This window comes from Alligator sinensis, unplaced genomic scaffold (genome assembly GCF_000455745.1).
Source record: "Alligator sinensis unplaced genomic scaffold, ASM45574v1 scaffold550_1, whole genome shotgun sequence".
NCBI classification, from domain to species: Eukaryota; Metazoa; Chordata; order Crocodylia; family Alligatoridae; genus Alligator; species Alligator sinensis.
Genome location: NW_005841980.1, coordinates 1,074,063 through 1,090,804, shown reverse-complemented (window position 1 = coordinate 1,090,804; position 16,742 = coordinate 1,074,063). Strand labels below are relative to the sequence as shown.

The window sequence follows — 16,742 nt, the reverse complement described above, 5'->3', positions numbered from 1 at the left end:
GTGTGGGCGTTGAGAGAGCCCCCAGTATGTTTCCTAGCAAGCGTGTTGCAAAGCCAGGTATGTGCGTTTTATGATTACCAGCAGTTTACTTTTTAGTTCGTACAATTAATTAGTGGAAGATCATTTGCCCACTGCTGGAAGACTCTTTGGGAGAGGGGAGCTATGGGGGTGGATAAAAAGGGTCCCAGTTTATTACAGTCAAACGATGTCCTTCTAAGCTAATTACCATGCCATTGGAAGGATGTCTGGCTAACTAAGCGAGATTGTTTGGAAGCAGGTTTTTCATTCTTGTTACAGCTTATTAAACATCAGCTAACGACGTTGTTTGCTGCTGTGAACACTGCTATGGATGTAGCTTCCATTAGTGGTGGATTGTAGCAAAACATCTTTAATTTATTCACCTCACCTTGAAGTAAGTGTCCTCGTCTGCTAGAAATAAGATAGCGGCATAACTGCCAGCTGCAGTTCAAATCAGTACTTTCATGCTTTGCAGCAGTTTCTTTGTAGTAGTTAATTAGAAATGTGATGCAAGCACCCTCAGTTATATTTTATATGTGTGATGTCTATTATCGATTAATCATAGTGTGTTTTCTAAACAGGCATTACTGGCAGCCTTGGTAAAGCATGAATTGTAACGCAGGGATTTTGATAGAAGCAGCCGTACTCTGCAGTGGAGCCCTTGAAGTTGGTTGGTGTCGGCTCCGTTGGTCCTTGTCCCCATCACAAAGCTTGCTTGTAGGTAGAGTCGGGACGGAGACGGGCTCCCCTTCCTATGAGCCGGTTGGAAATGGCAGGAACAGTAAAGCTCTTCTAATCAGCATTGCAAATCTTGGCTCTAGAAACTTTTGCCTAATAGCAAATTTGTTTAAATTTCAAAGCCAACTTGTTTCAACCCCCAAATTTTCTGTAATTAAAAATCTTTGCATCGAGACTGTTGGAACCAGAGTGACGCTTGGACAGATCTGTGAAAAAAGTCCCAACTTGCTCTGCTCATAGCTGCTACAAAATCATTGCATAATCTGGTTCAGGTTGCTGTCCTGTTCCCAAATGCACTACGTGTGGTGCTCGTGTGGTCTCCCACGGGACAAGCTGGAAAACACAGGCCAGAACAGGTTTAAAAAAAAGAAGAAACCACACCTGGGAATAAGTCAAACTTAATAGCTTCCTGCAAACCCTCTCAGACCCCTGGCCTTATACCACGCAGTTCAAGCAAATATGGTAGTTGACCAGGCAATTTTTATTTAATTTAGTTTAGTTTCCAGGCGTTCTGGTTCTGGTATCAGCGCGGGTTGCTTCAACCCAAGACGCACTTCAGGACTGAGTGCACTTAGCAAATGAAAGACCCATCTTGCATATGTAAGTGGCTTGGACATCTGCAGCTTCCTCTTCTACTAGCTATCTTTGTTTTCCAAAAATGAGTTAAGAAGGGGTGGTAAAGGAAAAAAATCTGTTTTTGAAGAAAATTGTCAAGTCTTTTCCAAAGCTATAAAATCCTGCTTTTGACACGGCAGTGTTTGCAGTAACATGTCAGATGTTTGACTGAGGGGTGTTTTTTTTTTTCTTTTCTCCTACCAGATTGGGTATCTTTCTATTTGCCAAATAGTGTTTTCTGTTTCTAACATATGGAGCACAAGCCAAACATGGCTTTGCTTTGTTTTCTTCACATTTGTGGATATTAATTAAGTTAGCATACTCTAATAATTCCTGTTCCTGTAACCAGGCTTTGGCTAATTTGAGACTGTGTTGTAGCTATAGAGCAAAAATCACTGTAAATCCACTATTGCTCATGGATCTTCCTGTGTTGCTTAAATATGAAAAGAAGCGTTTAAAATCTGTTGCCGCATCAGAGCACAGGCAGGTTTAAATTTTGGCCCTAAATTGCATGTTGGAGTTACTTCCAAGTAAAGTTATCCTGTCTCAAGGTTGACGCCCTGAATAGATTTTTTTTCTTTTCATTAAACGTATGTGCTGGTTTTTAATTTCCCATTGCTGTACTGTTTTGGATACGGTCCAATCCCTTTTGCTAAGAAATGCTGAATAGAGGTGGTAAAAGCGAACAGTTGCACCACTTGAATCAGTAAGGACTGCCTTTTGCAGAAAGCTTATGCAACTTTCTAAGATTTCTAATCCCCAAAATCTTGAACAACTTGCGACATACTCCTAATACTTTAAATGTCTTAATACTTCATCCATAGATCTTCAGTTGACTCCCCCACATCCCTCCCTGCCCATCTTGGCCTTGTGCTGTTACTCTACGAGTTCAAGGCTCAGTTAACTTTCTTTTTTAATGGTGAAAGAGCAGGTAGCCCTGGCTAGGACCAGCTGTTCTCGTGAAATGCCCATTTGTACCAGCTCCGCCATCGCAACAGGCCGGACCTTTCTCCCTGGGTTTCTGATCTGTTCCTGAGTCTGTCTGAATCATGTGAAAATCAGGTCTAGCTCTCTAAGCACCCAGCTACAACACCGGCAAATCTGAGGGGTTTTTTTCTGACGTCCTTGATACACTATCAAATATTCAATCTTCCAGTATTTGGTGTTCATTTCTAATAGGTGCAAAAATGTAGATGTTAATGCAAAATAAGGGTGGTTCATCTCTTCAGACGTGGTATAGCTTGATCTCTCATTCTTCTAACCCAGTTGCAGAAGTGTTGAAGGCACCAAGCATGGATACCATGGGCATCAAGTCATGGCTCAGACTATTTTAATGCATCAAAGCATCAGCATTACGTGGTCGCAAAGTGTTTAGGTGCGGGAAAGAGATGTTGGCATTGAATGGGAATGCACACGTTCCCTCTCATTAAGGAACTGGCTAATCAGGAACAACTGTTTGGAAAGGGTTGAGGGGTCACTGGACATAAATGCCAATTCAAGGGCTCTGAGCAGGACCAGGTCACAGCTGTACAAGTCCTGAGCATTGGGTGACCTGTGTGCTGTACTCTGACATATCAAACACCTTTCTCAACCTGAAAACAGGACCCGTCTCATTTTTATGGCAACAGAGAGTGTTCTTTTGAATGCTAAAAGCAATCAGTAAAAAAATAAGACTGCTTAACCACGCATAAAGGTCATCTTTTTCTACTGACTCCATTTGATCTGAAGCAGCTTTTAATTGTATACTTCAATCTTGATGTATATTTAATAAAAACAGGAAGGGAAATGAAGAGTGCTTGTTAACTAATGAGAATTTTAACTCCAGAATAAGTTAGCGGTGTTATGTGTTTTCCCTTCATGGTACTACGACATGGTGATTAGAGTCGATGCTTACAGAAGCTACGAACGGATGGAGCCAACGTAATTGGACTTCACCTTTTCATGATCTGTTGGTTTCAGTGTGAAAACTCAAACAGAGGAAGGATAAGTAGATATATAATTTCCTCCCGAGAGAGAGGAGGAAACTCCCATGGGAGTGTGTATGCAAGGAAGAGATAAAAGGCATCTACTGAAGGAGCGACATGGGTATGCCCTTCCATACTGTGTGCCCATCTACAGCTTTGTATAGCACCTAGGTGCATTCATGCACTATCCAACCAGGGTTCATTTTGTTCGAAGATAACCAGAACTGGATGTGGAAGAGATGCATCTCGTTTCGCAGGCATCTGAATCCTGATCTTCAAGACTTGTGCCTCTTGTTAAAGGAAGGGCTTTGTTTCTCCTCAGTAGGGCTCTAAAGCGTGCCAACCTTGGCTGGAAGGAGATGAAGCAAATGTGAAGATCTTCAGAAATGTCTTGTCTGGTTTAATCTTAGTACAAATCAACCAGGGAGTGGTGATGCCAACAAGCTCCTTGGTCGACGCGTGTAAAGGTTTTTTGGCCGTCTTTCTCCAGACCCACCCTCCTGTGCTGCGGACGGGGCATGGAAGTCAAGGGCTCCTGAAGCTGCTGAAACTCCTCTGTGACCTGCCCCATGTTAGCTGGGATTGCAAATCCCGTGGAGGGCTCGACTTTCATGCATGCGGTTCTGCGGTAGGAACCCCTTCAGAGAAGCAGGTGTCATTATTTCACCCCATCCAGGTGAGCACGCGTGGTTTCTATGAAGATTTGACCTGCAAGGTTCACGCAGCAGAAAGCACGGGCTGCGTTCTTCATCCGCGGGAGCCTCCACCTTCCATTACTCAAATTCATCTGCCATATACAAATTTACATGCCCCCAAGCACTTTGCATTCAGAAAATGCTGTCCTGAAAGCAGAAGAGGGACAACATCTCCTTGATAATGGCCAGCTTCTTGCATCCCGGAGCAACGTGGCGTGGAAGGCTGAAGGAAAAATGGGAAAGGTTATGAGCAGCTTGATCACCTGCTATTATTGGAAATGGTGTTAGCCTGGTGATTATTAAACCAATTTATTATCCTTCCCACCAACGGCATGGAGCATGAAAACACTGAAAGAAAATGAAGAGTGGCGTAGCTGCCGTCTGTTTGGATAAGAGCACGTTTCCGTGTTTAAAAGGATTACTCATCTTTGCCAAAACAGGGGAGAGAAGTTAATTTCAGTGATAAAATGCTTTTTATTTCAGGGAGCTCTTGTCTTGTAGATGTGTGGTTAGATTCAGGAAGGGGAGAAATTCAACCTTCGATTGTTGAACAGCACCTTCGGCCCAACCAAGTACCTGAATAAATGAAACCATTTGTGATCTTAAAAGTATGTGTTTGGGAGCAAAGGGGCAAACTTGGGAGGTATAATGGGAAAGCAAATGAAAAGCAGGCAGTTGCATTTTAGGTTTGGCCAAAGCAACCCCTGGAAAAAATGCAGCTTTCTGCTTTGGCTTGAGTTGGCACTGCTGGCCGGTGACGGAGGCTCAGAGCACAAAACGGGACCCGTATCAGTCCTGTTTCAGCCCCCGTGTCCCCTTGATGCTATTCAGCTGCGTGCAGAAGCAGTTTTCTGAACCTGTAAAAGCACAGCTTGGCAGTCTCTCTTGATAGTGCTTCGACAGCCCGCTCTTCGCTGGTTCCACACACATCGGAAATGATACGTTGCTCCGGGATGCAAGAAGCTGGCCATTATCAAGGAGATGTTGGCCCGCTTCCTCTTTCAGGACAGCATTTTCTGAATGCAAAGTGCTTGGGGGCATGTAAATTTGTATATGGCAGATGAATTCGAGGAATGGAAGGTGGAGGCTCCAGCGGATGAAGAACGCAGCCCGTGCTTTCTGCTGCGTGAACCTTGCAGGTCAAATTGAATGCCTGAAAATAAACTTCCTCCTGGCTCTAAAAAGGTGGCGAGGTAACTTCTCCCATTCTCCGGCTGTAAAAATCCAGTATACCTAACGTTTTCAGCTGACGTGCACAAGGACGGAGTTGCGTCTGAGACGAGATCAAGGCTCTTGTCGGTGTTAATACTTTGCCCTGCGTTTCCACTCCACTTGGCAGGAAGCAAAGCGATTTGAGGGGCTGTGCACACCTGGCCTTGGAGCTCACAGCAGCCAAAGCACTGCCATTTAGCTGTTTTGCATGTGTCCCTCCTCAGCAGGTGGTGTTTTCCTGGCTAGACTTCAAGTGTTTGCACCGCTGAATGCATCCATTGTGAAGATGATTGTCCAAGTGCAGTGGGACGAATGCACGAGCCAGTAGTGGGAGCTATTAGGGGTGTAAGGTTAATGGTCAAAAGCTGAGTGATGGGGAATTGCACAGAGCACTTAGCTCTCTTCCTCTGAAACACAAAACCAGCAAGAGTTGATGATGCTTTATGGCACCTCAGCCCTTCTGGTGTCTGTTAACCACAAAAGTGCATCCCCCATTTCCCAGCCTCTCTGCTCTGGGGAGGCGTACCTGTTAGCTGAGATGCATCCTGTGCTTATATCTCCCTTGTGATGCATCTTCCCCAGCCCTTGTACCTCAGTGAAGAATAGCACCTTCTCTCTGAAGCGCAGGCCTCTTCCTTGAAGCATCTCAAGTATTCATCAGGCCTGACACGGCTTAATTTTTCAAGGCCCCTTAAGCTAATAGCAGCAGCCGCAGGTGGCGTGTCCGCAGCTCTCCTGTAAAGTACAGCGTGCGTATTCTGCGTTGCCGTCCGAGGGACGTGCGGGTGTAGGAAGGGCATGCACCTGATATCATTCAGTGCTGTTTCTGAGCATATATTCGTTTGATATTTCATACCAACTATCTCCAGCTCCTGGCCTGTGGTGAGATGACCTGGCGAAGCTTCACGTAGCGGTCTGCTCTGGTCTGCCAAGCTGCTTGGAACCACGCAGAGCCCAAAATGGAGATAATCCTTTGGTACCTCCAAAGCAGCCCATGTGAGGGGAATATCTGTTTCTGAGTCAAAGCAGTGGCAGAACTGCCGCTTAAAACCATGTTGTAAGGTGAAGGATTGCACCCTCTCTTTCTCTGGCTCCTTTGTGAGAAACCAACTTACTCAGAAACTCCCATCGCAGCAAAAACAAGCTATCGACCCACCCCTGGGCTTGCATGGGAGTCAGCAAGGGCAATAGCTCCATTATCCTGCGTGGCGGCATGACGTGGAACGTGGACCCAGATCGACTGTCGGATGCCGACTCGGCACGGTTGGCAACGAGGACAAATAGCGTTTATTCTCCTTACTTGCCAACTGAGCTGATTTTCTTCTTTCAGTGAAATTGGGAGAAGAAGACCCATCGAATCTGGAACCCGTCGGGCCTTTGAAGAGCGACTTAGATTACAAAATACCCTTTCTCCTCCTGACAGCCAGGCACCACTTGACTGGGTAAGGATGCAATATCCTGACCACAAGCTCGGCGAGTGGAGCGGAGTCATGGCCAGCCCGGGAAGGCTGTCCGTGCTGCAATAAGCCTCGTGCCACTTGGAAGCAGCTCTTGCACCGGGATGCTGTGCTTCCAGGAAAGGGAAGGGATGAAGGATGCACACGGACCTGAGCCAGCAGAAGACCTCTTTCTTGTGCCCGATTTTCAGCGGGTGAAATTTGAAAGCAGTCCTTTTTATTGGAGCTGCTGTTCCTCCTCTGGGCGAAGCTTTATTTACAGCTCAAAATCAAGCAAACAAATGATTTAAGTAGTCCTGACTAGTCATGTTAATATATAAATTGTATATCATATTTATTACAAAGCCTGTCAGCCTGCTACCAGCCTATTTTTTTTAATCTACAGATAATCTTACACTCGTTTATATGGCTGTATTACTCTGCGCGCTGTGTGCAGCCGCTGGAATTCATCCAGTTTACCTAACAACTTTCATTAAAGAAAATTGCCCTTGTAATAAAAATCACTCAGTCTGACAAGGTGCCATAATATATTTTTTTTAAAGCCCCATAAAATTTTGTAGCGGTTAATGCCGACTTATAAAAACGTGTTTGTTTGAGGCTTCTTCTTAAAAAACAAAAATTTGAAAATGCTGTCATAATGATGTTGCTAGAGATGGAAGATGGAGGAGGGGGTGAGAGAAACGGCAGCTCGGGCGTGGTTTCCTTTTGTTCTTTCCCTTTCAAAGCAGCAGCTCAGTTTGGTGTAGGACTGCCTAATAAGTGCTGTCACCTTTCTTTAGCAGAGGAAAGCATGCAGGAGCACCTTGCTAGCTCCTCCTGCCTTTCATCACAAATTTAGGATTAGTGTTTAGTGAAATATCGTGTAGTGGCTGGATGGAGCCGCGGGGAATTGCCTCTCGCACTCGGCAGAGGACGGAGCGCCGCATCCCGTGCGCGGGCACCACCTGGGCGGGAAGGCCCGTGGCTCCTAATTTTTCAGAGCCTCTCCTATCGACTGCAACAGGTTAAGGATCGCCCTAGCTTGTGTGGCTTTGCATTACTTGGCCATGCACGATGCAGTGCTAGCAGCCAGGCAGCCTTGAGCCGTTGTGGGTAGCTGTAAATCCGTCCTGGTTGTTGGGGGAGAATTCTTGCACGTTTTACCTTTCCAAGGGACTCTGACTCGCAAAGAAAAGACCAGTCTAATGATTTTTGTAGCTCCAAGCTGCTCTTTTATTTACTCGGTTTGATGGTTAGAAGCAAAACAATGAGGTGGGAGGTCCAGCTACATGCTGAGGACAGTAAATACAAAGAGAGAGCATCTTAAACGGGGCTTTTTTCCTCGAATCGGCCCTTATCCAGACAGCCAGCAGTAGAAGGCTGTTTAAAAGTTCACTTACCTCTGCAGACAATACTGCCTATAACATCACCTGCTGCATTGCCCCCGGATGCATTTAGGGAGCAATCTTGCTCCATAGGAGCAATTTGATAAGGAGGAAGGAAGTGCTCGTTGCTGCTTATCCCGACTATAACGCCCCTGAAAAACCCGACCCTGGGATGCTGCTGTACCAGGACCTAGGGGGCAAAATTGCTGGTGCCTTGGCGAAAACAGGATCTTGGAAAAAATTCTGCCCCTCCAACACCCTTTTGTCTTGTGCTAGCAGAGTGAACCCTTCATTCTCATCTCTTCATTAATGACTGCTAATCATCCACGCATCTCTGGCAATAGTTACTTGTAAAGCAGCCTTCACGCTGCATCCAGAGCCGTGGCAAGGCCTCGGCTGTTTCTCTTCGGCTCTCCCACTTGCTGTCACCACCAGCATCATCAAGAGAGTCGGAGTAACGTGGCTGTTTGTACTGACCCCTTGCAGGTAGGCACTGCTGGAAGTGCGTGTCCTTTAGTCTGGCTGCCTGTGTCGCCCTTGGTGCACCTGTCCCGATGTGGAGCGCGCCTGCAAGGCGTCAAACACCAGCACGTACAAAGCGTGGCATTACGTGCGGGGAAGAAGCAAGAGGACCAGAGCTTTTTAGCATGAGATATTTGGCCTGTTCCTTCATCCTCTCATAGAGAAGGAGAGGTGGTTTCATGGCCCCTCAACACTTGCATTCCTGGGAAGCTCCAACCGATCTGCTGAGACTCGTTAACGTTTTATGTCCAGCTCGTGGGATGCAGTAATGACCATGGGCCTGTAATGAAGCAAATGCAGTGATCCCTATGAGTCAGTATAGGGAGGGTCAAGACCTATAGCTCTTACATTCCTCTTTTTATTATTATATAAATTGGTGTCAGCTCTGTCAGTGATGGTTGCTTTGGTCTGTGCACGGGGCAGCTGGGACCAAGCAGAGTTTATAGCTTGAGCGTGGGTTTGGCTGGCTTTGGGGATTTTGCTTTCTTTCTTAACGTAGAGTGGGGCTGGGGGATTTTTGCTTGCTTTCTCAACGTAGTCGCATCAGTCTGTGCTATAACGAAAAGTTGTTGGTTTTTTTTTTCTTTTGCTAATCATTTAAAGCAAACAAAACCAACCAGTTACTGCCTGTTCAGTGCTGCATGAGGACTATTATACTATAAATATCTTGTCTGGTCTCAGAGTCCCTTTTTTGAAAGATTTAGCCACTCAATTAGAGAAAATTAAGTCCTGCTTGCTGCAGAGGATCTATTCAGAAGTGACTTGAAAAGAGCAAGGAGAAAGAATTAGTCTTTGCTAGAAAGTATGAAGCAGTAAAGGTTTTACTGAGGCACCCAACCTGTGCATATATTTTAATTGCTCCGGCTGTACAGCTATGTCAGACAAGCATGAAAATGAGCTTGGTCCCATGAAAAGCTACCAGAGGTGTTAAATCAGGCCCCAAAAAGGAGGTTTTGGTTGGGGGGGTACTTTGCTACCAGGAGTACTTTAAGGGCTGAATACTCAAGAGGGTTTGCACTAACTGAAGATGATGGCAGCATCAGAGCTGAAATGCAAGGTATGTATTAGCTCCCATGATTGCCTGTGCTTGCCCAAAATAAGACGCCAGGGCTCAGAGGAGGAATAAAAGCCTCTCCCGAGTGCTTGGTAGGAGCTAACGTACACACATCTCTCTCCCGAGAGAGAGTCGATGTGACCCCTCTGGCTCCGGTCCAGCGCCCTGCAGTCGCGGGCGGCCACGTCGGATGATCCCTTTCACCGTCGAACTAGCAGTTGTACCCGCAGCTCCCCTCGGGAAGTCGTTCCAGACCTTTCTAATCAGCCAAAACCTCATTTCCAGCCCAAATTTATTCCTGGCCAGTTCATACCCATTTGTTCTTCTGCCAACTTTGTCCTTCAGTGTAAGTAGCTCTCTTCTCCCCCTGGGGCTTACTGCCATGATGTATTTATAGATAGCAATCACATCCCCTCTTTGCTTTTCATTTTTGCTAGGCCGAGCAAGCCAAGCCTGTTTAGTTTCCCTGCAAGAAGCCGTCCATCTCTGTAGCCCGGTGGTTCTCGGGCAGGGTGATGGGACACCCCGGGGTGCCACCAGATCCTTTGAAGAGTGCTAGGATCTAGGAGGAGATACGCAGATAAAGCTAAATAGATAAATGCAGTCTCAGGCTTGTCCCTGCCTGAATGATCCCCCCCAGCCCCTCTGCAAAGAGGACAGATAAATCTGTAATCACTAAATTTGTGTTGGACTCTGGGTGCCACTCAGCTCACAGATGATGGAGGGGTGTCTTGAGTCCAGGAAGGTTGAGAACTGCTCCTGTAGTCTTTCTCTGCCCCTGGGCTGGTTTTGAATTCATGTTTCTGGAAGGTGATTGACCAGAACGGCCCGTGATACCCCAGCTGAGGGCTGGCCAGGAGCGTGCGCAGTGGCACGAGGATTTCCCTGCATCCCAGAAAATGCCTCTCCCCATACCTGCATCTGGAGTTGCTTGTACGACCCCGGGCACTAGAGCATCCGAGTGCCTTGCCCACACTTAACCACATCCCTTTCTCTTGCCGGTTTGTAGAAGAGGAGGGCTTGGCGGGGGAGAGAGGGGTTCACTTTCTACTTGTGCAGAAGCGATCGTGAACGTTGGGCACTTGACAAGATTCGAGGAAAACTAATCCCGTGAGGTTTTTGGCTTTCTCTAAGCTGTTCTAGAGGATCGAGTCACTACTTACCTTGTTCTCACGTCCATCTCCAAAAGTCCAGATCGCAAGTGAACTTTCAACTTTGTGGGCTGAAATACATGCTGTTGTTCCCCTTCTGCCTTGCTTAGGAGCTCTTTCCTGTTAAAGCAATAGTTAAAAGGTGCTCTGTACTGTATCCCAAAAAATGGCCTTTAGGCATGGGGAGGGACTAAAGACGTTTTAAAGGCGCAGTTGCTGCCACCTTGAATTTTCAGTTCTTTTACCCACAGAACATCTCAAGAAGCGCCTGGAGGATTATATGGCCCAGTTTCCAAGCGTGAGGATCCTCCGAACCAAGAAGAGAGAAGGATTAATAAGAACGCGAATGCTGGGTGCCTCTGTGGCAATCGGAGACGTTATCACCTTCTTGGACTCTCACTGCGAGGCCAACGTCAACTGGCTACCACCTCTGCTAGGTAAGGAAGCGACTTGAAATGTTGTCCTGAGTTGCTCGTCGGCCTGATAGACGTCAGAGTTGGGTTTGCTGTTTGTCCAGGTCTCTGCCCTTTTCTTTCAGAAGCATCCGAAGAAGGCAATAAATGACTAGCCAGAAACCTGGCTTTCTAAAGAAAACCCAAGGAGAACGGTCAGCACCTTGTAGCCTCCAGCGCGGTGCATTTCTCCGTGCAAGTCATAAAGCTCCCAATAGCCTCCTAAATTGGTTTTGTTGAATTAAAAGCAGAGATCGTGTTTGCCTGTCTCCCCTGTAAGAGAAATCTTGCATAATTGATAGTTTCTTGGAAAAACAGGCCATTTAAGTGGTCACTCTGTAGCTTGGGGAGAGGAATTGGTGGCTGGGCGCAAAGTGGATCTGGTGTTTCTCTTTTTTTTTTTGTTTTGAAAAGCACTCAACTCTGTTTATGGGGAAATACGTTTAAAGTATCTTCATAGCCTGCAGGCACGTGGGAAATATTTGGGGGGCGGGCAGCACAAAGAGGTGGAACGTATGCCCTGAACCTGTGTGTTCAGTCTCCATAAGGAGAACTCCTTTTGCACGTAACTTGTTAAACAAAGGACGTCCTCTGCCCGTTTCCTGCACATCTTAGTTCTGACCTGCCGCCCATTTACTTCGCTGATCCTGGGACTTCCTTGAAAAGAGGCTCCTACTCATGCCAAATTGCTGCCTAGTTTAGCACAGCAATCAACTTGAGCGGGATGATGCCACTTAATCTCCTTTCTCTGCGTGAACCATGCCAGGACTGGTGCTGGAGATCCTCCTAGGACTGGGCCCACAAAGCCAGTTGCCTGATTCCAACATCCAGTCAACTTCAGGTTGCACGGCGGTTGGTTTTCGACATCATTTTTAATCCACGCGCTTCACAACCCTGCTGCAAGTGACTTGTGCCATTAAAATGCAACCACCCTTGAGGTGGGAATTTTAGCGGTCTAGTAAAACACAGCAATAGTAGGCACATGGAGAGAAAAACGTAGTTGAAGACTTGTCAGCTGGATTCTCAAATGGTAATGCTGCTGCTTTCACAGCCTGTCAGGTTTGCATTGAGTATTAATTCTGCACAGCATAAAATATTTGCAGTTTCCTGCACCCCAGGGAATGGGAACAAAATTAGCCGAAATGCCGTTTAAATTTTATTTATATTTATATAAAAAAGGGCTTTTGTTGCAAAAGTGCAATGGAGTCTAAAATATATTATCTGCTGCTTCAGCTCTTAAACAAGCCAACCCCTAGTTAAGGCAACATCTAGCTAAGAAAAACAGTGTTTAAGAAGTTCCAGATGTTTAGGCAGAAATGAGTCCTGTCTTGCACTGTTCAGCCGAAAGAAGAGGTTGAGGGGGAGGCACAGCTGTATTTCTAGATGCTGCTAAGATTCGTTATGCCATTAGTCTGAATTGCTTCCTGCCCAATTCAAGCACGGCACTGGAAAGGTGATTGGGGTGAAGTGGCACAGTGTGCTGTCGCGGTAGCTTTGGACCAGTGCGAGCAGGGTTCCCATCCAGGTCTCATGGCAAAACAGGGACAACGGACTGAGTACGTGCAAGTCACTCTGTACGTACCATGCCACGTGAAGCAGCACTGGATCAGCGGGTGGGTTTGAGAGAGGTTTGGGTTTTTTCTCTCTCTGCTACCTTAGTGACACTTGCTGTAGTATTAGCGCCTGATATTTCTGTAGAGTCGGCATGACTTAAATGCTTCAGGGATGTCAAATGCATGAAACGCCAGGTAAGTTGGTGCAAGGTGGTGCCTCTGCCCAAGAGAAGCAGGAGCCTCCTGGGAACCAGCAATATCCCAGATCAAAGCGGAGGTGTGTCGGGCGTCTCATGGCACCTAGCTCTAGCCCGTACTAGACTGTTATATTCACCAAACTGCCCACCTGCAGTTGGGGGGAACAATAGAAATACAGTAAAATGAAGCAGTCCTCCATGCTGATTGAGGCAGCTTCCATGGTTCATGAAGATGTATTAAGAGGAGCCAACCTAAAGCCGTAAATGTAATATTTTCTAATTAGCGGTGAAGGGGAGCTCCTGGTAGGAGCTCTCCTAACAGTCTTGTCGATTTTTTTTCTTTTCCCTCAGACCGCATCGCCCGGAACCGCAAGACGATCGTGTGCCCGATGATCGACGTGATTGACCACGACCACTTTGGCTACGAGACCCAAGCGGGCGATGCGATGCGGGGGGCATTTGACTGGGAGATGTATTACAAGCGGATCCCTATTCCACCCGAGTTACAGAAACCCGATCCCAGTGACCCTTTCGAGTAAGTCGTTGAAATGCAGCGTGGTCATAGCTGGCTAACAAAAGGTGCCCTGTTACAGGGTTGGCTTACACCTCAGTCTTCTGGGAGTCGCGAGTTGGCAGTCAGGTACCCTTTGTCTCTCTCAGTTACTTATGTTGTTAGGTAATAGGCTTCAATCAGGCCAGTGGCTGTGAACACTCTCCTTTTTCCGGCTGTTTTTTTTGCAGACCTAATCTCTGCAGAAGTTAATATTTCATTAAAGTCGTAATGCATACAGTCAATTACTACCAGGATCCTTCAAAGACACGTTAGCACCCCCAACGCTGTGCCAAAAACAGCAAACACGCTGCAGTTAGTAAAGTATGTTGTTCCCTGGTTCAAAAAAAAAAACGGGGGCAGAATGCTAATTAGAGGGATTGTGATGATTACAGTGCATTGCAGAAATCATTTTTCTAACAAATCGCCCTGCTGCCGGCATTAAAGGACAGCAGCATCTTATCAAACTTCTGCACCCAAAGGCAATCCCGCCATGGGACCCGGGTTTGATTTGTGGCCTCTTGCAGGGGATCTGTAACCTGAGTCCCTGTCGGTAAGGGCAGGCTTTGTGTCACTCGAGAGTGAACCACGCGGCCCGAGTAGTGGCTTTTAGTCACTCCAAAGGGAGCTTAGCTCCTTGGTTGGCAGGAGCGGGAGGCAAGAAATATTGATGGGATCTTTTTTTCCTTGTTAATGATGTCGAGCGGGGGCTCTGTGTCTTTTAATGTTTGTAATGCGGAGTCTGGTTTTTCCTCCAGGTCTCCTGTAATGGCCGGAGGACTGTTTGCAGTCGATAGAAAGTGGTTCTGGGAGCTGGGAGGGTATGATGCAGGTCTGGAGATATGGGGAGGAGAACAGTATGAAATATCCTTTAAGGTGAGCCACATTTCTCTGGAAACTACTTTTTTGCTTTGAAAAGATCTTGAAAAGAAAGGCTCTGAGGCACGGAGCACAAATTATCTCGTGAGCTTGCATGTGTGGATGTAACGAAAGGATGTTTGAAGGGGCGGGGCGGGGGGGTGAAGGAATAATGTGCAAGAGAACCGGCACAGTAATAAAAGGATGTTTAAAACAAAGAAGCATTATTGATCTAGTCAATTTATAGTGAACAGAACAAATGCCAGGGGCACCGCCAGGGTCTGAGCTAGGAGCAGCATTTACAGAGGGGGCTGGTCATAACACCAGTTAGTGAGGCTGTCTGACCATGGATTAGCAAGGGAAGGAAGAGAGTATTTAAAATGGGTATAAGAAGAGGTAAATGGAGATGCAGCCCAAGAACAGAGGGACATTCATTAAACCCAACATGCAAAAGCTCATGGGTAAAGTAACATGTACACAACCCCATCAAACTGGAACCCGCTGCCACTGGATGTCACAAAGCCACGAGTTTATTGGAATTCCTGCAAGACAGTGTGATCATATACCATTGCATTGGGCATTGTATTTAAAAGCTAAGAGAGCAGTAAACTGCCATGCTTCAGGATAGAAACTGGCCCTGGGGTGAGCAGCACAGAAGAAATTCCCCTTGCTGTCCCGTGTCTCGTGCTTTCTGCGTCTGGCCGCTGCCAGAGTCCAGGTACTGGCCTCAGTGGGAACTTGTTTCATCCAGGGGGGCAATTCCCAAATTTCTGAGAGCAGCTCTGACAGGGCACAGTTATCATCGTACAAAGGAGCTATTCCTGGCCTAGAAGTGACTGACTGCTAAACACCCAGATGCTCCCAGATCTCAGGAAACCTGCTATTATCGATGCTGCTGCAATGCCCTACATCTTGCATGCTTTGTCAGCCTTGGGTGTGTAGAAACCCTCCCCTCCTCTCACTGTGCATGTTGGGATGCTTTGCTTTGGTGCATTTTGTCCTGGCTCTGGAGCTCCTGTAAGAGTTGGGAACTGCCGCCCTGGATGAAACCAGTCCTTCGCTGAGGCCAGTACCTGGACCCTGGCAGGAAGCACGAGACACGCGACAGCAAGGGGAATTTCTTCTATGCTGCTCACCTTGGGGGCCAGTTCTTATCCTGAAGCATGGCAGTTTATTGCTCTCTTAGTTTTTAAGTACAATACCCAATGCAACAGTAGATGTCCACGCTGTCTTGCTAGTTGCGAATCTTGCAGCTTTTAAATGCAATACCCAGTGCAACGGTATATTTAACTCCTGTAGGAGTTCCAGATGCCAACTGATCTCGGGTACCAGGAGCCTCCTCGCCGTGTTAGTACAGAGCCCCACTGGGGAAAATCCTACCCAAGAAGCATGCTCCCGTAACCTGAGCTAGCCCTGGTGTGTCTGCAGTATCCTGCCCTGTGCAATGTGGACATACATACCCCAAAGAGTGCAATCCTTTTTGTCACCTGGACAAGGCCCAGCATGCAGGCACTGCTGTACTTACCCAGCTGCTGGTCTCTGTCCTGATGTAGAAAAGCGAGACCAGTTTAGACAATTCGGAGCGATTGATTTGGTGCCTGTCTGCTAGGAACTAGATGGTGACCACTAACTCGGCTTGCAGAAACCCCCAGGAACTGGAAGGTAGAGTAGCGTATGATGACTTTGACTGTTCACCTGGCTTAGGGGAGGTTCGGTTACTTGTTGAGAGACTGAGCCAGTCGAAACACGCTGTAGTTTGAGGGTTCACCAACTCCACTGCTTCGTGCAAGCTGACTTCTGTGCTGAACGTCATCCTCGTCCCTGCCCCGCCCTGAGCCTGGGAGGAATTCAGCAAAGAAATCTGCTTAATTCTGCTTTTCAGGGGGTTTAATTTGCAGTTCCCTTTTAGAGACACCATTAGGGTTTCTCAGTCGTATGGTCCGGGGTGCCACCGAAATGAACTAGATGGCCTCAGCATGGGTCCAACAGATGGTGGGGGCAATTAGACAGACAATGCACAGTCTCTGGTGGAAGCAGCCAGAGTCCCTCCCCCAGCGAACAGTCCTGTCTTGTTTGTTTCTTTCACCAAATCGGAGCGACTCGATGGCGTTCAGAGACCGATCGAGCTGCATTCATTGGGCAATTACCGCGCAACAAACAACGCTTTTTTCTCCTATTCTTTACAGAAGGCAAAGTAATAAAGCCATATTGGAGGTTTCTTGTCCTCGCTCGGTTGGGAGGAGGAAGAATAAATCCTCCCTTGGAGATGCCATTACAGTCGGACCCATTTATCCGCTCCGTGTTATGTGTAAAGAAATTGTGTCGTAATGCAATTCCCTGCA

At 47.0% G+C, this 16,742-nt stretch overlaps 1 protein-coding gene across 1 annotated transcript in view; it reads left to right on the top strand.

The window, feature by feature from the left end:
• The window catches only part of GALNT10 (polypeptide N-acetylgalactosaminyltransferase 10), a 52,315-nt gene that overhangs the window by 15,949 nt on the left and 19,624 nt on the right, over nucleotides 1-16,742 (top strand). Inside the window, exons 5-7 of the mRNA XM_006021172.3 lie at nucleotides 11,042-11,227; nucleotides 13,344-13,527; nucleotides 14,301-14,418. Coding sequence (XP_006021234.2) covers nucleotides 11,042-11,227; nucleotides 13,344-13,527; nucleotides 14,301-14,418 — 488 coding nt within the window. The remainder of the gene's footprint in view (nucleotides 1-11,041; nucleotides 11,228-13,343; nucleotides 13,528-14,300; nucleotides 14,419-16,742) is intronic.